This window comes from Euleptes europaea, chromosome 17 (genome assembly GCF_029931775.1).
Source record: "Euleptes europaea isolate rEulEur1 chromosome 17, rEulEur1.hap1, whole genome shotgun sequence".
Lineage (NCBI taxonomy): Eukaryota > Metazoa > Chordata > Lepidosauria > Squamata > Sphaerodactylidae > Euleptes > Euleptes europaea.
Window position 1 is genome coordinate 24,955,690 of NC_079328.1, and position 23,499 is coordinate 24,979,188.

The window sequence follows — 23,499 nt, forward strand, 5'->3', positions numbered from 1 at the left end:
TTGCAACATATTGCTACACTGTAGTGCTACACTTTTCTTATATACCCAGGTTGTTACTTATCAGGCACTTAAGAAATATTTATGGATGAAGTATGAAGATGCCTTTAAGCTTCTACCTGTCAGAAACAGATTACCACAGCAGGTCTCCTTTTAACAGTCTGCTGTTTCCTTTAATTAACCTCCAGCATAATTTGCTGGAGGCTAATTTCTTGACATCTTGAAAACCGAAGCTAATTGGCTGAAGGCATTTGTTGATGTCTTGCTCAGCGGCAGAGAGGTACAGTGGCTAGAAGGCAGGGCAAGAATGCGAGAAACCCTGCCTCTCACCACACAAAGCCGCCCTCAAAGTTTGCCGTGCATCCTTGGCCAAGTCCCATCTTTCAGCCTAACACAAGCAAACCAAGTTGCTGAGATAATAAGTGGGCTGTTTACTTGTCACTGATGTTTAACTGGTCTCCCGTGCATTCACACGCACCGGTTCCACGAAAGGCAACTCCAGGAAGTTCTAGAGCTATTGGGTAGAGGGTAACATTCCTCTGCACAAGTCTCGAGGGGAGCAGGAACCACCTTTCTTTTTTTTATTGAAGGGATACAGAAGGAAAAAGGGAGGGATGGGAAGAAAACCATCTGATAAATTTATATGTACAAAATAGTGCTTTTACTTAAGAGCTTAGTCAATATTTAAGCTATCATTCAACAAGCATTTACATTAGTCAAGTAAGTTTGCATTTATCTAAATGTATAGTCGTGTTACTTAGAGTATATATGTCAGTCAAATTGCCAACTTATGGATATAAGATGATTACCAATTCTCAATAAACAATTTGTCATAGAAATCACTTTTAGAATGATTCTAACAAAACATTTCGTTAATCAGAGATATTTACATTTATCTAGAGATACCGTATTTTTCGCTCAATAACACGCACTTTTTTCCTCCTCAAAAGTGAGGGAAAATGTCAGTGTGTGTTATAGAGCGAATGCAGCGGCAGCAGGGCGCGGAGCCGGGCCACCCCGGGAGCCGGCTGGGACGCCGCCAGCCAGCTGGGGGCGGGAGGCCCCTCCCAACCACCCAGCGCAGCGTAGAGCAAATTAAAGACCCACCGCCCCCCTTCCCAGGACTCCTAGGAAGGGGGGTGGTGGGTCTTTAAACCCAGCGCAGCATAGAGCAAATTAAAGACCCACCGCCCCCCTTCCTGGGACTCCCGGGAAGGGGGGCGGTGGGTCTTTAAAGTGCTCTGCGCTGCCTGTCCAGGCAGCGCAAAGCACTTCCCCCCCCTCCCGGTCCGATGCTCAGCTGTTGGGCGGGACCTGCCCAACAGCTGAGCTGGGGGGGGAGTGCTCTGCGCTCTTTCCCCCCCTTCCCGTCCCGATGCTCCCACCCAACAGCTGAGCTGGGGGGGGGAGTGCTCTGCGCTGCCTGGGCAGGGGGGCATCCGGGACCCGTCCAACAGCTGAGCTGGGGGAGGAAGTGCTCTGCGCTGCCTGGGCAGGCAGCGCAGAGCACTTTAAAGACCCACCACGCCCCGCCCAGACGGCCAGCTGGGAGGCGGGCGGGGCCGCACAGACCTGGCTGGGCGCGTGCACGTCCGGACAGGGCGAGCCGGCATTCCCCGCCCCAACGGCCAGCTGTTGGGCGGGCAGGGCGTACAGAGTCGGCTGGGAGCGTGCGCGGCTCGCGCCGTCGCAACGCACACACTCCCAGCCGGCTCTGTGCGGCCCCGCCCGCCTCCCAGCTGGCCGTCGGGGAGGGGAACGCCGGCTCGCGCCGTCCCGACGTGCACGCGCCCAGCCGGCATTCACTATATAAAACAAGTTTTTAGAGGAGGAAAACAAGATTTTTTCTTGTTTTCCTCCTCTAAAAACTAGGTGCGTCTTATGGAGCGGTGCATCCTATGGAGTGAAAAATACGGTACGTTCTAATTTTTTAGCATGCATTGATCAGTCAACCTGCTGACATGTAGGTATAAAATGGTTCCCATTTCTCGTTAAATTGTTCTATTAATTCATTATGGTTAGGGTTCACCATAAAAGTCATTCTGGCCATGTTTGCATATTCGAGCATTTTGTCTTTTCAGTCTTCTATGTCGGGTATTTGCGTTTGTTTCCAGGTTCTTGCCAATACTACTCTTGTGGTGGTTGTAGCATATTTAAAAACGTCACTGAATCTCATGGGAAAGTCAGATGGTACTATACTGAGTAGAAAATATTTAGGATCCAGTGTTATTTTTGTTTTGGTTATTATCTGTAGTTCTCATTCTAAACTACAAACGTCTTGGAATAAGATTCAACAAGTCCACCAGACATGAAAATAAGAACCGTCTGTCTCCCGACATTTCCAGCACGCACCTTTTTCTCCAGAGGTATTCATCTGAGAGATGCATAAGGTCCGCTCTTTCTAGAGTAATAGTTCTATTATTGGGATGTTTGATCCAATCTGCGACCCAAGTTAGGCAGGCGGCATGATAGTATAGTTTAAGTTTGGTAACGTCAATCCTCCTCTTTTCTTTTCATCTTGTAATATTTTAAATCTGATTCTTGGCTTCTTACCGTTCCACACAAAGCGATTTACTTGCTTCTGCCAATTATCTATCATTTTGTCAGGTAAATTTATTGGTAAGAACTGGACTAAGAAATTTAATCTTGGAAGCACATTCATCTTTATTATGGATATTCTTCCTAACCAAGAAATATTCATCTTTGACCAACGACTCAGATCTTTTTCTATTTCTCACCAGGTTTTCATATAGTTCGTTCTGAAAAGTGTCTTGTTTTGTGATGATATATTGATGCCTAAATATTTAAGTGGGTCCCTCGTTATTTGGCATCCAGTAATTTCTTTGATAAGCTTATCATCGTTATTTGTGGTATTGAATGTCAATATCTTCGTCTTTGCTTTGTTCAATTTATAACCTGAATACTTTCCAAATTCCGTAATATGGTGTTGCACAAATGGAAGAGTTTCATTTGGATTTTGGCAAATTAGTACAACATCATCTGCTTAGCTTTTAATTTTGTGTTCTTCATTTCCGACTGTGAGACCCTTGATATTGGAGTTATTCCTTATATAATTCGCAAGAACCTCCATGGATAAATCGAAGCAAAGCAATGAAAGTGGACAGCCTTGTCTGGTGCCTTTAGCGATATTAAATTCTGCCGACAAACAACCATTAAGTAGAAGTCGTGCCTTCTGAGCTGAATATATTGTATTGAATACTTTAAGAAAGGTATCTCCACAGCCCATTTGTTCTAGTGTCTTTGAAATGAAACACCAAGAAACGTTGTCAAATGCTTTTTCTGCGTCTATAAAAATCATAGCAGTCTTCAATGATTTTGACTTAATATATTTGATTGCGCTAAGAACCAATCGTACATTGTCTCTCATAAGTCTCTTAGGGATAAACCAGGTTTGATCTGGATGTACCAACTTGGTGATACATCTTTGAAATCTTTTAGTAATTATGGAGACAAATAATTTATAGTCGACGTTCAGCAGAGAAATTGGTCTGTACGCCTGGGGAAGATATGGATCAGTGCCTTCCTTCGGTAACAAGGATATATGTGCATCTTGCCAGTATGTTGGAATTTTTCCACTTTCTATTACATCATTGAACAGTGATAACATAACAGGTGTAAGTTGCTGTTTATAAAGCTTATAAAACTTCGGAGTAATCCCGTCTGGGCCTGGTGCTTTGTCAGATTTCAGATTGTTAATAGCATCAACAATTTCTTGTGTTGTCATCTTCTGATTGAGACTCTTGTTCCTCTTCTGATAACTTGGGTAACTTAGCAGATGATAGATACCTTAGTGTGAAACTTACTTCCATCGGGATCGAACTCAGGTCGTGAGCAGAGCTTTGACTGCAGTACTGCAGCTGACCACTCTTGCACCACTGGGCGCCATAATACAAAGGGAAATAAGAAATGTATATAAAAACTAGTAAGCAGGAAAAAAAATATAAAAGTAGAAAAATACCAGCATTTCTAACAATGCCCAGTGTTAGACATAAATTCAAGCCGGGCTCAAAAGCTCACAGACGGTCCTTTGTTCTTAGATCACAACCTCAGCCATATGGCTTCTCCCAAATGGAGAAAAAACAGGAAGTCCTCCATCCTGGCTAGCCCCCCTCCCACACTCTCTAAGCACATCCATTGTAACCAACAACTCACTCCAAGCTTCTTCCAAGGAACTCTTCACCTCCTTCTAACTGGGCAGCCAGATGTGTGTGTTTCAGTCGGACTGAAACCTTAACACATGAACACATGAAGCTGCCTTGTACTGAATCCGACCCTTGGTCCATCCAAGTCAGTATTGTCTACTCAGACCGGCAGCAGCTCTCCAGGGTCTCAGGCAGAGGTCTTTCACATCACCTACTTGCCTAGTCCCTTTAACTGGAGATGCCGGGGATTGAACTTGGGACCTTCTGCATATCAAGCAGATCCTCTACCACTGAGCCACAGCCCCTCCCCTAACTTGTACAGTTTGGACTGACTAGTCGGTATGTCTTTTCAGTCAATGAGGGAAAGGGTTAAGACCCCCCAATCACAGGGAGTAAGGTACCAGAGGTTAATTTCACACCAAGCAGCTGGAAGGGGTGAGGTGAGGGACCCATTTCATGTCCGGGGTGGCAGGAAAGGAAATTCTTTGCAGCAGCTTTAACACATACCTCAGGGTAAACTAGGAAAGCTTTTATGTTGTTACTAAGGAAACATAGGTAAGTCTTTAAAGAGCTACAAGACTCCTAACAAAATGTTGTTAATATCAGTAGTTTATAGAGAACGCAATAACAAGAGGGGTAGTATAAAGCAGATGTCTGTAAGCAGCAGTTTGATCAATTTTAAACTGAATCTAAATATTGATAAAGTAAAAATCAATAGTATATAGGCAGTAATGATAAAGGGTAGTAAGAATATCAATCTGATATTTGAAGCATTATCAATGGCTCTAAATATATGTTCCCTTTGGAAGATACGATATCGTGTATTACGGGTATATATGTGTTTTATTTCTTACTTTAATAAAAAAAAATGGGGGGGGGGAGACTCCTAACAAAATTTCATTCTGGTATCAGCTTTCATGAACAGGACCCAACTTCTTCAGATGCTACGAGTGGATCCTCACTACACAGGGCCCAGAGGCAATGAAATGCAGGAAGCACAGAGAGCGGTGTAATAACATACAATTCCAATCCAGAGAGTAAAAGTACAGAGAATGTTCATTAGTAACGCTAAACTACTTAATAACTGTAATGGGTGGAGAGTCTCAGGTTTAGTTAAAATGAGATTTTAATCTCATTGTCTTAATTAAGTCTCATGTGGGGGGAAGGGAGCAGTGAGAAACTTGTTAATAAATCCAAATTCAGCTGTTTGTCACAGTGGTCTCTTTTAGAAACCGAGGGATCTGGAGAGCAAAAGGTCCTCCGATTCAAAAGACAGTCCCCATTTTAGTAAATGGGTCTCAGACATTGCGGGGGAGGGGAGAAAGAGTTCTTTGGGCTTGGCTCTAAAATAAACTTAACCCAAAGCTTATTAAAAGCAATGTAAATTAAAAACAAAAAAATTCTGCAGCTGACGTTTATTGCTCATGAGAAACACACAGGGTTTATGAAGCACAAGAGCTTCCGAATTTCCCTCTGGCATTTTTTTCACCTGTTCCTACCCAGAGAAAGGTGGCCCATCAAGCTTCCTAAATATTTCATGTGAGCAAACCTCACAGCCACGGAATCACGTTCTGAGACTATGCCAAAGCACCTCAGGATCCGGCACTGGTGGGGTGGGGTGGGGGTGTCATCTGCAGGAATCTGGGGCCTCCCCACCACACACACACACTTTTCCCAGAAAGGGAATTCAAAAACAAATGTCTGGCATACCTGTCCAGTCTCTGTTTTCTCACTGCACCACTTCCCCAGATCAATCATGCACTTGTCCTGGAGAGCTGGGTCCAGTTTCACATCCAAGGCACGCTGGTGCAGGATCCGCTGTACTTCTGCTCTACATTCACGGGACAGCTGCCAAAAAACCAAGGGTACAGATTTGTTCCAGATGAAGAATTCCAACTGCTCAGATCTGGGAGGAACGATCTCCCCCTCAACCCCTCTAGCCAAGCAGCAGACAGCAATTCCTTTATGCTATTCTTGGCCTCCACCCACTCAAGTCTGGAGCTGTATCCTTGATCCCGGCCCAGCATGCAGTTCTGACGCATTGCACCTCTCCCTGCCCCTCCCTCAGATCCCAGTGTAAAAGGGTTTAATCAAAGAACATGTTTGGCATCTTTGCTTAAAGTAAGCAGGTAAACGGGACTTGCCTGCAACAGAAATACACTACCAGTGGGGCACAGAGTGTCAGACTGGGATCTGGGAGGCGCAAAGTGATTCACATTGTTCTCCTCTCCTCCATTTAATCCTCACAACAATCCTGTAAGGTAGGTTTAGGGTTGCCAACCTCCAGGTACTAGCTGGAGATCTCCTGCTATTACAACTGATCTCCAGCCAATTAGTTCACCTAGAGAAAATGGTCGCTTTGGCCATTGGACTCTATGGCACTGAAGTCCCTCCCCCTCCCCAAACCCCACCCTTCTCAGGCTCTGCCCCAAAAACCTCCCGCCAGTGGTGAAGAGGGACCTGGCAACCCTAGGTAGGTTAGGCTGAGAGCCACCCAGAAAGCTTCTATGGCAGATTGAGGATTTGAACCTGAGTCTCCCAGATCATAACCTGACACAGTGGCAAAGCCTCTCATCCAGCCCAAGCGAACAGAGATTTCATCGCATGAGAACTTGTGGGTACAAGCAATCTCACAGCTAAGCTGGCGGGAGCATAAAGCAGCCTGCGGAAAGAAGAAACAGCTCTCATCTTTGCTTCTCTCATGGTCACCAACTCAGCTCCTCGACAACTTCAGCAACATTCAAGGTCTACCCTTCCCAGATAAACCCACAACAAGTCGCATTCATTCTTTGATGAAGAGCAGCTGTCAAAAGAGCTGGCTGGTGCCCCTACCCTTCTCCCCTGCTCCTCAGTGCGGTAGGCATGTCTGTACAGGCAAGAGAAGATGGCCCCGGGAGGAATCATCTCGCTCGTTTCGTTCCAGCCGTGCGTGTGACAAAGTCGAGATGCATCTCCCTGGCACTTGCGGTAAAGGACAGGATCCAATCTATTTAAAAAAAATTGAGACATCCTTCAAATCACCATCTGGTCCTGGGATGCTCTTTCTCGACTATTAAATACATCATCTTCTCTCTGGGGTATACTATTTCAACCTGAAACATGCATGAAAACCAGAAGTGAAAAATCAAAAGAGGCGCAGTCAGATTTTAGGCCTTTGTATTAGATCCTCATACCTTTTGAGGAGCAGTCAGACGCATTTCAAGAGCCACTCCCCAATAAAATATTTTGGCTATAAATAGTCTGAATAAAAGCCCCTGTTAAAAACTGGAGCCTGTGAACTCACTAAAGGATTCAGGTCCTCCTTGGCCCAACTGCATCCATATAGTCAGCAGGGTCATTGCAATGCCTGCAAAAGCAAAGCCCCCCCCCCCCCCCGCCCATGTACATCACTCACTTCCAGTCCCGTGAGATAAAGTACTGGAGCTCCAGAAGCCTGTGCTCACAGTCCTCCACCATCTTCTCTGTGTACAGATGCTCCATGAGGCAAGAGAGAATCCTAAGGGAAATACAGGGCAGTTAGGCAACGTTCAGAACCCGTCAAGCCTTCAACACCCTCGTTGCAGTAACCAGCCACTCTCACTGGAGGAGAGACTAACTGTCCATTAAAACAAGAAGAAGAAGGGTCGGTTGTTATATGCTGACCTTCTCTACCACTTAAGGGAGACTCAACCCAGCTTACAATCACCTTTCTCTCCCCCTCCCCACAACAGACAACCTATGAGAGAGGTGAGGCTGAGAGAGCTCTAACAGAGCTGTAACTTGCCCAAGGTCACCCAGCTGGCTTCGTGTGTAGAAGTGGGGAAACAAATCCAGTTCACCAGATTAGTGTCCACTGCTCATGTGGAGGAGTGGGGAATCAAACCGGGTTCTCCAAATCAGACTCCACCACTCCAAACCACAGCTCTTAACCATTACACTTAACCACCAAATAAAAGAACAACGGAATGTTACAGAGCCCTCATGATCTTGCGTAGAGAAAAGACTTCCCTCTGGCCCAGGCTTTCCCACCTCTCACTTGAAAGATCGAGGATAAAGATGCACGATAGGGAAAAAAAGATCAGCCGTATATCCAGACCAAATCCTTCCACACGCTAACCCCATCCCTCCATCCCAGGTTCCTAGCCAGAGAGACACACATAACAAGCCTCGACAAAAGACACTCCATGGCCAGTTCCACCACCTACATGGGGTCTCCAGCACGGATGTGTTTGCAGGCGGTTTGTATCACTGATTCACAGGCCTCGTTCAAAGCTCTGTCGATGCGATAGTCAGCACCGGGGTCAGCCTCCTGGATCAGTGTTTGAAGCTGGAGGAGGAAAGGAGAAAGGGGAATTTTACAGTAATTATAATAACAGCAACAACAGTAATAAAAATGGCAGAGCCTTTTGGGGGATATCTTGGACTCTGTTCCTGGCAGCACTGAAAATCTATCTCTACGCTGATGTTTAATTGCAGGGAGTGCCTCTGTTTTTCATACATTCCCATGGAAGTTTCTCACTGCCAGCAAAACAGAGGCAACATTTTGCCAGGAAGTACAAGCTTTTGATAAACTGATTGCTCTTTCAAGCCCAAACCCAGTTAATAGCGAACAACTGTCATGCCAACCAATAAGAACATAACAGAGCAGCAGCCCTGCTGGATCAGTCCGGAATCCTGTTTCGCTCAGTGACCAACCAGCAACCCTGGAGGGCTAACGAATATGACACAAAGGCCAAGGTCTTTCCCTAATGCTGCCTCCTAACACTAGGTTTCAGGGGTTGGTTGCCTCTGAATATGGAGGTTCATTCCCCCTTCTATACTTTTTAATTAGCAGTATTGTCACTTCACAAGTGCTTGGATACAGCAAAGTTTGACAGAGCCAGGCCACTCAGAAGGATCCAGCCGCCTTGCAATCTCTCCAAAAGGCCAGGTGGCAGAGCCCATGTATTTGCGCTACTCGGAGACTTACAGGGTCCCTCCCTTCCTTGCAGGGCTGGGCAGCCAAGACAGCAGGACATCACTGTTCTGGTCCCTATTAAGCAGAGGCACTACCTCTGCAACAGAAGCCTCTTAAACACAGAGCCTCTGTTATGGACACAAGAGTAAGTCACACACACATCTTGCCATTCAGGGGCTTCGGGACAAGAGGCGTCGGGACAACATGAACTGGGCCAGTCTGTTGATAGATGCACACATGAGGACACATTCCTAGTAATTTCCATTTGGAAGAGAAGCAGGTATATGTGGAACTGGGTAGGAGGAAAGCAACTGTCAATGAGAGTTCCTAATTATATGGTACAACAGCTTTCCAAGAAGCAGAAGAAGAGTTGGTTTTTATATGCCGACTTTCTCTACCACTTAAGAAACAAACCAGCTTACAATCACCTTTCCCTTCCCCACAACAGAGACCATGTGAGGTACGTGGGGCTGACAGAGCTGTGACTAGGCCAAGGTCACCCAGCTGGCTGCATGTGTAGGAGTGGGGAAACAAATCTGGTTCACCAGATTAGCCTCCGCAACTCATGTGGAGGAGTGGGGAATCAAACCTGGTTCTCCAGATCAGAATCCACCGCTCCAAACACTGCTCTTAACCACTACAACACGCTGGCTCTCAAGAGACACAGACTACTTCAAGGACTGACTAGGATAGCGTAAGTTATGCTACAAAAGTCCAGCTTTGCAAATATAACAACAGAGCAAAGGAGGAAAGTTTAAGGGGTCGCTCACCTGTCAGTAAGGACAGGACGAGGCAATGGAGGCTAACAATGCCTTATTGGCTCTGCTGCCTCTTCTAAGCCTTGATTGCCAAGGATACCCTTATTCACTCTTGGGAAGGGGAAAATTACGTTCCACAAATTAGTCCACTGCTGGCCCTGGAGAAGCCACATATCTTACCACCGGTGGTTTGCTTGTGGAGCCTACCATCTGACAACCGTGTTCATTTTAGATTTAACGCTTCAGTTACATTGCTGGTTTTGCCTGGTTCAGAGATGTACGCGGTGGAGGAAACCTGGACAAATCCCAGGCTTATCTTGTTGTTTCAGGGAAACAAGAAAGCAGGGCAACAATACTGTTGCTTCCGCTTAAGTTATGAGCCCTTGCAAAGATACCCTCCTCCATCAGTGGGGAACTTCTCTTGCGTACGTTATTTAAAAAAATCTTAAGAATTTGTGAGGAATAGTCCCCCTGCCTAGAATGCTGCTTTTGTCCTAGTTGTTCTGTCAAGAACAAGTTTTTCTAGTTCTCTTTAGGAAGAATATAAAGGGGTTACTGCACTTGTATTCCCAGCGATGTATTTAAGAGTTTGAAAACGTTATAAAAAATACTGTTCGCACTTTGTTTGGCCCCTTTAGCTGTGAAGACGTCTTCCAACCATTTATAAGCCGTGGTATCCAAAAACCCTTTTAAAGCGATGTTTTTTATAACATTTTGAAACTCTTAATACATCGCTGGGAATACAAAGTGCGGTATGAATGTTGGATTAGGTCAAAAGACTTAAATCAGGACAGAATGTCCTGCTTGCAGTACTGAACGAGTCAAGTCCATCAGCATAACACACACATCTTAAAGTTCAGAAGTACAAAAACGTCCTTTACAATCCATATCTGCTAGGAGAAGTCACCAAGTGGTGGTTTGGGTGGTTCTCCAGATTACAGTCCACCGCACCAAATCACTGCTCTTAACCACTATATCATGCTGGCTCTCTACCACTTAAAGGCTAAAGACACTGGGCCGTGCAGGCTACTATGTTTATAACCCTTGCCATGTCCTGCAGGGGCATATACAAGCTGGGCCCCACCTCAAAGGAAACCGAACTCATCACAAATTGTGGGGGGGGGGTGACGAATGAGAAGGCTCCCCGCCGCCACCACCTTACCGACTGCTGGCAGTTGGCTCCCACGTTCCCCTTCTCTCCTCGCACGACTTTCATCAGGCAGTGCAGAGTGCGGCCTTTCCGATGCAGCCCTGAGCAGTGGTGCTCAATCTCACTGCGGCAGCCTAGGATGATCTCTGGACTCAGTGAGAAATCCTCCATCAACATGCGCCGGTAATCCAGCATTTCCCCCTGGCATTCACTGCTCACTTGCCGACCTGCGCCAAGTCACAAGAGGTGCCGGTTATAAGGCATCTGACCCAAAATGATCAGACGAGCGTTATTTGCCGGGGGGTGGGGGGGAATGCAATATTCAGCACTGTCTTGGGTCAGGAAACTGGTACACGGGGGGGGGGCTCCAATCCCCTCCTCCCCCTGCACTGCAGTCACAATCTAAATTGAGCACCTGTGGTGCTTCACAATGGAGTTCCCCGAGTGAACTCAAACAGACACCATGCCTGCCAGCCCCCATGGCAGACACAATATCTAGTTCAGACCTCAGATGACAAACAGTAAGATGCATGTGCTAAGATAGCACAGGGTGCAGCAGTTTGCAACTCTCTCTCAAGTACTGGGTGCATCTGCAATTCTGCTTGTAGAAAACAAAGGTATATATATATTTTCAAATGCTGTAAATGTGCCAATTAATACCATTGGATATAACAAGTGATAAATTACGTAACTTTTTGTCATTAGGAAAATTAATAGGCTTGATAGGAAAGTATTACATATATTTCAATTTCCCCCCAAATTTCCATTCCCCCCCATAGAAACAAACAAAAACCCTTTCCCTGGGAATTTTATGCCTCTATTCCATGTTCTTCAGGAGTGCATGCGGTACAATCAGAACTATTCTGCCCTTAAGAGCAACTTGCATGACACATCACACAAATTCTGTGCACATCTGTACACTTAAACAGTTTACTCCTGCTGCAATATTTGGATGGCGTTTATTTTCCACAAAAAAATTATTTCAGAACTGGGGAGCCGGTAACAAGGGCAGCCAACGTTGACACCAAGAAGGCCGACCGGGAGGCATAAGAACCTAGTGTCAACGTCACCTGTGCCTTTGGCCTCTTTTTAAAGTCCCTCTCTTCTTAGAGGAGGGGTGCCTTCCGCTATTTCACACACTCTCTCACTCACACACTGCCAAGCTGTATGGCAGGCTGAAATAGAGGGTGGATTATATTCAGGGCGGTGCCTCCACAATGCATTAGTGCCGGCTGTATTTTCTGCAAGCACCAGTTTTGAACTGGTTTTTTTTTTTAATGTTCGTTGAGAAAGTTCCATGCCTAAAGTAAGCAAGCAAAGAAGCACATAGAGACAGAAGAAGAGCTAGAGTGGGCTTCCGTGGCATGCACAGCTTCTTGCCCCTAACCCAGGGTTAGGAGTGCATTAGCAGAATCACGCAAAAGAAGCCACCCTTGCCTTAGTGCATCACGAATTTGCACTGTGTGACCTAGCTTCTCTGACTTATACAGGAAGAGCAGTTTAACTGGCATTATATACCTGCAATAGACACTCTGCAAATCAACACAAATGTTCCTAACCCACAGCGACAGTGGGGGCACCCCACCACCACACCGCCACTGCCAGGAAGCCTGTGATGTCTATAAAGCAGCCAGGGATTTCTAGACCAATTCTTCTTTGTGGCGGAGTGACAGAGTGACTTGGACTTAGAGACTGCCTCCAGCAGTAGTTTAGCAGACATATCCACAGTTAAGGCAAGGATCTATCTGGATCACTGGTTGCCTATCAGTTTAATGATGCCTTGAGGGCACTGCTAGGGTAGAGGAGTAAAAGAGAAACACACAACCAAAAAGGGGGGTTGTCGAAATCACACAGTGCCAGGCAGAACATGATGAGCTTCCAGAAAGTAGATGGAAAAGAAGCTTTCCTCCCCCTCCCCTCTGCAAAGCTCACTGTGCCTTCCCCCAAGGTTGCCCAACTTATTTAACAGGAGGGGGGTCACACCTGCCAACCAAGGGCTATTTATAGAAAGCTGATGGACAGGCCCTTCTCCCAGGGAGAGAATAGCTGTGCATCTCAGCCAAAAGCACTACATTCTACAAAACTGAAAACTGCAAGGCAACAGATTATCCAGCATTAGCTCTTCCTTTGTCGAGAGCAAGACCGCAACACCTTACAAGTAGGAGGAGCCAGCCTACAGGCAGGTTCCCACAGTGCTGCCCATCTGAAGTGGCATTCCAAGCCCAGCACAGCATATAAAATGGAAGGGTAAATCTATTGCCCCTCTGCAAATACTAACCAAATGACATTTTATAGACAGTTAAGGTCACTGCCTTGACCTCAGATGGCAAAAAGGAGACTCCTGCAGCAGAACTGGTTTCCAATTAAACTATTTGCAAGTCCACATGCCACATTTCATTCCCAGAATGATCCAGGAAATAAAAGATCTCTGCAGCAAACAGCGACTGTACCAGTGAAATCACCCCACATCCCCCATTTGGCTATTTAAAAAACAATGAAGTAGGGAGATTGGGCTGGACAATGGCTATTTCTGTGACCTTGCAGTATTTAAAAAAGTATACATCAAAAACACAAGGCCCAACGAAAGCTGCTCTGATGCCCTCCAGGCAGATGACAGGGCACGGTGAACCACAACATGGTGCCCAGGGATGCTATGGTACCCACTTGCTTGCCCGCAGCCCAGTTCCTGACCCCTTCCATACTCATTCATTATCCCTTTCCGAGTTCCCTTTTTCTTTGTCCTCCTTCGCCCCATTCACTTCCTCCCCCACATTTCTTTTCTTTCCTTTATCGCCTTTCACTTCCCTTCCCCTTTCTCTATCCTCCTCGTTCTCTGTCCTTTCCCTTGCTACTCCACGGCACTTCTCCAGCCAGCTTCATGGGGCACTTGTGGTGATAGGAAAGTAGAGAAGCTGCAGTGGTGGCAATGCAATTGGCCAATAGGGGGAGGGGAGGGGAACACTCCGCCTCCTCCTGAGAGGTCCAAGTGGTAGCCGTGACTTAAATAATAATGGACATCTGAGCTGATCGCTGACTCAGTTAGAGGCCTGCATTTGCTGGAAAACTGCTTCTCCACAACAGCAACAGGAAGGAATGGGCCCTCACTACAAGAAGCGAAAATAAATATGAGACAAGTCTGAAGACAAAAAAAGGAGGATTTGCCCTCCCCTGCCTCAGCTGAGATCTAGTTTTTATTTAGTTACATACTTTATTTGTAACCCCTTTTAGTCACTGGGAGTTCTCAAGGAGATGGTAAAAACCTGCACCTGGGTTGCAGTGCTACAGGCAGTAAGTGGGGGCTCACCCTGTGGGACAGTGCTCCACGTAAAAAAATACTCCCTTGCACACATAAAACTAGCAGCATTCTCCTTGACATGCTAATTTTCTGTGCACAGGGAATTTTTCATTAATTTTGTTGAGCAGGAGCAAACATGAAGCAGTTCAACCCAGACACATGCCAACCATGCCAGAGAGAACGAGACCAAGATCTTATTATGGAATTTCAAGGCAGAGTATGCATGGCTTGCTGACACAGGGCAGGATGTTCACAGCACATGTGGTGTTTACTCTGTCTAGCCTGTCACAACCAACTGCACAGAGGCAGCAATGGAAGCATAGTATACCAAGGCCCTGTGAGAGGGAAGAGTTGCCGTCTGAAGAAGAACACAGCAGGTCGACTTGCAGGGGACAGGAATTGTTCAGTGTGCATTGACAGATTCTTAGGGTTGATAAATGCAAACACTGATGTTATCTAGCCTCAAAAAATGGTGCACACATAGTCAAACTGGGATAATGCCCTCTGCAAATTACTTTTACCATGTTGGACTTTTCTTATTGAACTCAGTTAAAATGGAAGGCATTACCCTGCTAAATTCGGTGTTTCACAAGTACTTTATCAGAGATATACAGATAAAGGGGGAAACGGTGGGCCTTACCTCTGTGCACTGCAGACTCTAAACACATGAGCAGGTAGGAGAGCCGGGCCTCTCGGGAACGCGGGAGGTTCTCTACATTGCATCGGTACTTCTTGAGGTCACTTTTGCAAGACTTTGCCAGAGAATAACTAACTTTGTAGTCCTGTGCGATCAGTTTTTGCCGGGTTGTCAGTGCGTCGCGACACTGGAGAGAACAAGCCAGGTGTCAGTGAAATGGCTACCTCTCATGGAGGAACACAAATACAACTCCCTCTTTGTCACCCAGACATCATCTCTGCCTGCCTGGGGCAAAGGACTGGAACAGTAAGCAGCTGCAGGGCTTAAATTTTCGAACACAAGCTGCAGATGGAAACTGAACACATTGCTAGTGGAGTATGAAACCCTAGGACATTAATTTGTCCGTGGAAACATTACACTGCTTCTGGAAATCCATGACAATGAGGGGGGTGGGGAGAGAGAAGGACTGAAAACAGGATAACGGCACCCTTCTTGAAGCACTCCTAGGCACTAACAATGCCATTTCAACTTACTCCTTATTTACGACACCAGCCTGAAAGTTCACCGGTTCCTGTTGGTCTCTCACCACCTGGAATCAGGGTGCTTTTTTTCAGCTTTCTGTAGAATATTGCCTTCCTCAGAACGCCTTTATGTAAAATATTTATACCCCAACCACAAGAATCAGCTCCCCAAAATGGCTAATACTTTAAAACATTATGACAGTAATCTAAACAAAAACAGCAGGCTGCAAAAATCAAATGCAAACAAAAACTTGAGCAAATAAGGTTTAGCTGATGGGTTTTCAAGGCAAGAGACGTTCAGAGGTGGTTTGCCATTGCCAGCCTCCACGGCATTCCTTGGATACGCCTCCTGGTATTCCTTGGAGGTCTCCCATCCAAACACTTGCCAGAGTCAAGGATGAGAGTGTGTGACTGGCCCAAGGTCACCCGCCAAATTTCCATGGCAGAGTGAAGATCCAAACCTGGGTTTCCCAGATCCTAATCTGACACCTTAACAACTATACCACACTGGCTCTCATTAAAACCTCTACATATCCAAATTAATAACTCGGCAGCTGTATTCTGAATGAGTTCAAGTTCCTAAACCACAGTTTAATCCAGGTTTAGAAATCCATCTTGAGGAAGGGGAGAGAATAATTTCCATTAAGCTACTCCCTAACACTTTCATGTCACAAGTACCCCAAATTTGCTTTAAACAAGGATTTTTGTCATTGAACTTTCCCCCTGGGAAGGCCAGGGGGAGGGGGATTGAGGCATGCAAGGGCAATAAAACAGGTCCACGCGCTACCCAGTTTAATGTCAGCCTGTTGTGATGTCTGAATGTAAACTTGGGGGGGGGGGGAGGAAGAGGTCTGATTTATATTAGTGATTGCAGGCCTAACATACACTAGGCCGAGGGATCCTTGGTGAAATGAGCAACGGAATGCAGAAAGTCTCTTCAAATCCCAATTGTTATACAAAGGTAGCCTGGTACAAACAAGATTGCTTTCTAAGACTTAAAGCCCAAACAGGTTGTTTGTCTGCACAGCCTCTAATGGTCTCATGGTTAATTCCAGTGTCTGCTTAGTAAGTTCAGTCACTTAACATAGTAATGGAAAAGCAATCTTAGATGACTGATTTTCTGGAGAATAGATAACAATAACAAACCGGATGTTTTTTTTCCTGAAAAGAGAAGGAAGAAAATTCACATCTGGTCATTTTAATCACATTTATATTCTGTTTCCTCCCTTCAGTGGACCCAAAGCAGCTATAAATACAACTGCAGCAGGAAACATTGCACACAGATCCAACACTTGGTCATATGAATGCTGCCTACCTTTTCACTCATAGCATCTTCAAACTTGTGGTTAAAGAGGCACTTGTATACCCTGCCTTCACCGGCCTGAGTCTGAGGAACAGAGCAACAATAGTATGATTACGAAGTGACCATTATGTGATTTACCATGTATGTGTTCCAAGGAGTTTAGAGCTATCTATACTGCAAGTTTTATCCTCACAAGCAAATCCACAAAAAGGTAGTAATTGCCCCGAGGTCACCCAATGAATTTCATGGCCTAGATTTGAATCCCGGTATCCCTAGCCTGAATACTCTTACCTGTTAAAAACTAGGGTTGCAACTGCACTCCTAGTGAAAGTAATTCAAAATTAACTCAATGTGTATTTCAGAACAGAGTTCATGAGATTGCCTGCACAGTACTTTAGATAAAATTGTTTGCATTGTGTATTTGAGAAAACTACACTTGTATCTTAATTTGACTGATAATTATTCTACCAACAGGACTATGATGGTTTTGCTTGAAATGGGAGGGCATGCTGGGCTCTGCCTGGGAGAAGTGGAGGACGGGAAGCAACTCACGTTTTCACAGAAACGTTCCCGGTCATCCCGGCATGCAAAATAAAGGTGCCGATCCAAGTGGAAGTCGTCAGAGGAGAGCTCAGCCACACGAAGAATTGCTTTCTTGCACTGGTCCGAGACAATCTTTTGGGGATCATTCTCCTCTGCCTCTTTCACCAGGCCTTTCTCCAAGCAGGCCACCACTTCGCCTTGAGAATGGGCATCCTAAACGCAGAGAAGGATGTTATCCCCAGCTTGAATTCCATTCTTCCTACTCATAATTCCATGAGATGGATGAAAACAGTTGAAAGCACATAGGTACCAGTTTAAGGAATGTGCTAAGACTCTTTCAGACTTGATGCTGCATGAGCGCGCAGACACACACACACAGGGAAATGAACACATCATTATTCCAGTGGAACGTCCCTGTCTGCAAGAAGCCTGATGACATCCTGACAACAGCCAGCCAGGGGAAAGACCAGCTTCTACTAAAGGACTGAAAGAGAGCCAGCTGCTCATTTCCATACACTTACCAACTCTCTCTCTCCTCAGTGATACATCTTGTTATTTATTGTGCAATTCTGCTATTTTTAAAATTTTATTTTATTAGATTTTTATCCCGCCCTTTCATGACTACAGTCAGGCTCAGGGCGGCTACCAACAAATGTAGACAATCAATTTAAAAATACATACTATAAAATTTAAAGACCTTATACTTTCTAAAATTCAATAGGCACCTTAGCAATTACAATGCAATGTATTCAGAGAAGGTCTTTGCCCATGAAAAGCAGGACATAAGTTCTCTATATAAATGAACATCACAGGTAACGAACAACGCTCGTTAGAAGAGTGCCAGATACACAGAACAGAACTAAGTGGCTGTGGAACTGGGAAGGGTGGGTGAGGAGCAGGACTATAGAAATAACATCCAGAACAAATTTTAGGACAACTACAATCCAACAAGAACAGGCAAAGCATTTGATCTTGTTGCAGAAAACACACAGCTGAATGAACCTTTTAGGAAATCTCTGCTATGTAATAAGCTTACATTTTAGGGCACCTCCTACAACCTCTACTGACTAATGCTGTCCTATTGAGATGCCCTTGTAGACTAGCCTCTGTTTTCATCTTGAAACATTCAGATATTATGTAGCAGGAAATGAATCCCAGGAATACAATGTAAGTATTTGAAATGCTGGCCACAGAATGTGGCTACCATCCTCTCCTCCAACTGGCCTTTTTCTGGAGGATCCCTACTTGGCTTCAGCCAAGGCCATCGGTTCAATGGCTCTGAAGCTAACTATGTTTTGTAACAGATTACCTTTTCCACGAGTCGAATGCTACCACACTTCAGGCTGTTAATATCATTCCTGCAGTCATCCATAAAACCACAGATCAGGCGGTAGTCACTGAAAATTATCGCTGTCATTTTGGTGATGTACTGATGACACTGGTACTCGGTGATGTTTCCTCGGTGATCTACCAAGCAGGACACCAGGTAGCCTTTCCCATCAATCTCATCAGCACATTCTTTGATCTGTACAAGAAGACTAATGTTAGAAACGGGCTTTTCAGTCACCATGCATTTGAAGAGAACTTGCGACACACTGTTCTCTCCCACCTACTGGCAACTCAGGATCTTTTTTCTAATTACAACGAAGAGCAGCACTCATTTTAAGACTAGGAGGAAAAGATATGAAATGGAAATGAAAAAATGCAGAGAATTTTAAAATGTGGTTGATTCTCTCATGCTGCTCACACCTGCACATGGCCAACTAGAATAGGCATGCTCTACACTGAGAGGTGCATTATCTAAGGTGAGGCTGTCTAAACCTCCAGCCAGAAGACTGTGTCCAAGGGCAATCATCAGGGTGAGACCCTATGAATGCAAGTCTCAAAGGCAGCCAGGCCTTATATCATTCATAGTCTTGAAAGCCATCTTCAGCTTAACCCACTACTCTTCAGACAGCTATGTAAGAACGTACAGCTGACATTAACAAAGACCATAATGATGTTGACCAACCTCCCCCCATTCTACATTCTGAACAAGCTGCAAGATACAGAGTAATACTGCTACAAGCCCATGTGAGAGTAAATATACAAGGCTTTGCTCGTTAAATAATAGATGGATGAACCTCTGGGGTCAATTTTGGACATCCATGAGGCGGCCATAGTTAAGGCAGGTACCCATAGTACTCATAGCCATCAGTCCATTCTTCCCAGACACGGGCACAAAGAATAATGGTTCCCCTGAGCCTGTCAAGCAAAGTCTAGGACAATTAGGATAGAAGACAACACGCCCTCCCTGCAAAGGAGGCACAGGCTGTGACTGCCCAGTGCAAGGAATTGGTAGCGTCAGCTCCAGCATCAGAAGGTGGATTTGGCAGCGCGCACACCAAGCAGACAGGCCTCTGCACATTCAAGGCCAATTCATCGGACACCACAGTGGCTGAAAAGGCTCTCCCCACCAGAGAGTGGCTTGGAGCTGCAAAGATCACGTTGTGCCTCGCCTGTATAGCAAGCTTCAGGGAGTGGACACAGGTCTCCAGTGTGTACTGCTGCAGATACCAATTGTGGCCAGTTGATAATTTCCCACCACACTGGCAACAATTTTCAAAAACTGACCTCTGTGCCATAAATGCTGGGACACTAGAGAGAATAGGAAAAAAAGGAAAACTTGATGTAGGGTGGAATATTTTCCAAAATATACTCTGTTCAGCTATAGTCGTCAGGGCCATTGGTGCTGCAAATCAATCATGTTAGATGGGCTATACATGAGATATGAAGCCGGGACAAACCCTAGTGTTTATACATGGTCCAGGCTTGTACATGGTGTATTCTACCTTCTTTTGCTAACATTATTTAAGTATTTACATTATTTATTTTAATGTTAGGAGAAAACTGGCCCATATAGAAAGTGCCTCTGAAGAGAGTGTTTCTAAATGGGGCTACAGTGGGGGAAAGAGAACAAGACTGGGAGGATGCACCTCCCACCTCTCGGGCATGTGCAATTGAGACTGTGTCTCTAAGGAGCCTAGAAACTAGATCTAGTACAAGTTTCCAAGAAGTTCTGCACAGGTGCAAAAACCAGGGCAATAAACAGAGCCCACAAAGAAAAACTTAATAACTGACTGTTTTCCAAGATGTCATATCCATTATTCCTAGATCAACAGCAAAAATATGGATGTACAACCATAAATGCACAGCTTTTAAGAGACTGGTTCTGTTCGTATTAACTGAAGTCCAGTGGCACTTTAAAGGCTAACATTTATTCCAGGGTGAGTTTTCATGAGTCAGCTGGAAAAAATGCTCATCTTTAAGGTGCCGCTGGACTTCTGTTTCATTTTCTACAAAAGAGTAACACTGATAGCCTTCTCACATTAACTGAAACATATTTTTAAAAGAACAAAATAGTTCAAGAGTGCTGCTATCATCCTTTGAGTCTGACGTGACTATGCATTAACCACATTCTTGAGATTCACAAAATATTCAGATCACAAAATATTCAGATGAACTTTACAACATATGCAATTGCATATTTCACTGAAGGTAAATATATTCAAACTGTTCATATCTGGGACGTTTAAAAGTTAACAGAATCCATTTATCAAATAAATTGTCAGCTTCTCTTCCTTCAGAGCCTACTAAATTAGTAAGTTTGACATTAATGTATTCCACCCTGATCTCAACCAACCACCAATTTGCAGGTCCTTCCATTCATTTTATTTGGTTTCCATTTCAATTCCCACTGTCGGTAAATTAATAATAAGTTTCATGTCTCTTACAATCACCATCATCTTTTTTTAAAGTATCTTAAAATTGCCAAAGAAGATACTGGTAACAAGCACCTAATCTGAGATATTCACAAGCTGCAAAGCCGTACAATGGAGGCAAACAGGTGTTCCTGGAGTCACCTGAGAATGGCCTCAGGCCCCAGAGTTCTAGCCCTGAAACTACATCAATGCTAGGATTAGCAAGTCTTGGACACTTCCTTTAAGCCAGAGTGGGCTAGTTTCTTTGGTTTCTGAGCTCTCAAGCCACTTGCTACTGAAATCAAGCTCCGGATGTATGACAAAATAACAATGGAGCACTTGAGGATAAAAACTGGAATTAAGCCGACTTAGAATAAATGCGACATAGGGCCACATACATTCTCCACGCAATTTTTTTTTCCTTTTTTTTTTCTTTTCTTTTTTTTTTTTTTTTGCCATCAAGTCACACCTGATTTATGGCGACCACAAGCTGGACGTGTCCAGAGGAGGGCAACACAAGATGGTGAGGGGTCTGGAGACCAAGTCCTATGAGGAAAGGTTGAAGGAGCTCGGCATGTTTATCCTAAAGAGGAGATGACTGAGAGGTGATATGATAACCATCTTCAAGTACTTGAAGGGCTGTCATATAGAGGAGGGTGCCGAGTTGTTTTCTGTTGCCCCAGAAGGTCGGACCAGAACCAACGAGTTGAAATTAAATCAAAAGAGTTTCTGTCCAGACATTCGGAAGAAGTTTCTAACAGTTAGAGCGGCTACTCAGTGGAAAAGGCTTCCTCGGGAGGTGGTAAACGCTCTTTCCCTGGAGGATTTTAAGAAGAGGCTAGGTGGCCATCTGTCAGCAATGCTGATTCTATGACCTTAAGAAGATCAAGAGAGGGAGGCCATATTCTGGGCTTGTAGTGGGGGTCACTGGGGTTGTGGGGGGAGGTAGTTGTGAATTTCCTGCATCGTGCAGGGGGTTGGACTAGATGAGCCTGGTGGTCCCTTCCAACTCTATGATTCTATGACCCCTGATGGGGTTTTCAAGGCAAGAGATGTTCCACAAGTGGTTTGCCATTGCCTGCCTCCATGCCATGATCCAGGTATCCCTTGGAGGTCTCCCATTCATATACTTGCCAGGATCAACCCTGCTTAGCTTCTTCTTCTTTTTTTAATTTTTTTATTGAGTTTTATAATATACAAAAAAAAATTATAACAACAAAAATAAGAAAAAGAAAATAATAATAATAATAACGTAAAATAACAATAAAAAGAGACAGGAATATCAATATATATTCATTAATACAATATATGTTTTTTTTTAAATATAATTTTTAAATCTTATAAGATACCCCCTTTCCCACCACCCATCCCCTCATGTGACCCTTCACCTGACTTCCGCAGACTTGTCATATCAGTTTTAAAATTATAATTATTTCTATAATGTATAGATATTAAAAAAAACTAATTTCTATAACTCAAACCCTGCTTAGCTTCTGAGAGCTGACGAGGTCAGGCTAGCCTGGGCTATCCAGGTCTGGGCAACTTTAATTTACAAGGCAATAATTAAGCCACACATGCCACAGCTTTGAGTACACCCAGAATCATGGCACACCTTGGCTAGTTGACAAAAAGTCATGCTGGAGCACTAGTACCTGCCACCAAAGAGAGATTGGCCAGGTTGCAAAGCCCTACTACGCTGACTGGCCCAAGCTAAGGCACCAGATACATGGCATCCTGCCCTGTGGACCTTAAACACATGGCAAACCCATTAATATTTACACTCTTTCATGTTCTACTTAGTGCACTGATTTTCAAACCAAACTTCAAAGGATCACTGGAAGTCTATCAGAGAGACCTCGCTGAAATGGCAGGCAGGCTTCCTTGCCTAACAGATGTTTTGTCTAAGCCAAATAACACATTCCTTATGCATTCCATATGCACACTTTCATTCTTAAGTGTTGGCATTCATGGGATGACACTAGAATGGAACACCAGCAGAACGAAGAGGGCAGAACAAGTTCTCTGGAGAGAGCTGCAGAGCACGGCAAGTCATTCAGGCTCCTAAATTTGTCGTATTTGACCTCGTAACTCCTACAGGGATGAAACCAAGGAGCTCTAACTCCCGTCATTACTATCAGATGACACCAATTATGGGATGGTTTGTCATTTCCACAAGGGTATTTTTGACTACGGACGATGGGGGTCAGATAGGTGGTCAACTGAATTGCCCCACAACCCTAGCACGCTCACTTAACATCAACACTCACAGCACGTTAGCTCCTGTTCTTTAAACCACTCAAAAAAAAACCATGGGGCTTCGTCAATTCCAGCTCTTGATCTGAAAGTGAAGCCCCTTCTCATACTCCTATCCCCAACATCGATTTCTGACAACATATGAACATGTGAAGTTGCCTTGTACTGAATCAGACTGTCAGTTCACCTAGGTCAGTATTATC

At 44.8% G+C, this 23,499-nt stretch overlaps 1 protein-coding gene across 1 annotated transcript in view; it reads right to left on the bottom strand.

The window, feature by feature from the left end:
• GLG1 (golgi glycoprotein 1) overlaps positions 1 to 23,499 on the bottom strand; it is an 85,590-nt gene that overhangs the window by 19,819 nt on the left and 42,272 nt on the right. The window contains exons 4-12 of the mRNA XM_056862636.1: positions 18,613 to 18,828; positions 17,313 to 17,516; positions 16,773 to 16,844; positions 14,940 to 15,123; positions 11,017 to 11,231; positions 8,345 to 8,466; positions 7,555 to 7,656; positions 6,993 to 7,146; positions 5,871 to 6,008 (exon numbers count right to left, since the gene is read on the bottom strand). Coding sequence (XP_056718614.1) covers positions 5,871 to 6,008; positions 6,993 to 7,146; positions 7,555 to 7,656; positions 8,345 to 8,466; positions 11,017 to 11,231; positions 14,940 to 15,123; positions 16,773 to 16,844; positions 17,313 to 17,516; positions 18,613 to 18,828 — 1,407 coding nt within the window. The remainder of the gene's footprint in view (positions 1 to 5,870; positions 6,009 to 6,992; positions 7,147 to 7,554; positions 7,657 to 8,344; positions 8,467 to 11,016; positions 11,232 to 14,939; positions 15,124 to 16,772; positions 16,845 to 17,312; positions 17,517 to 18,612; positions 18,829 to 23,499) is intronic.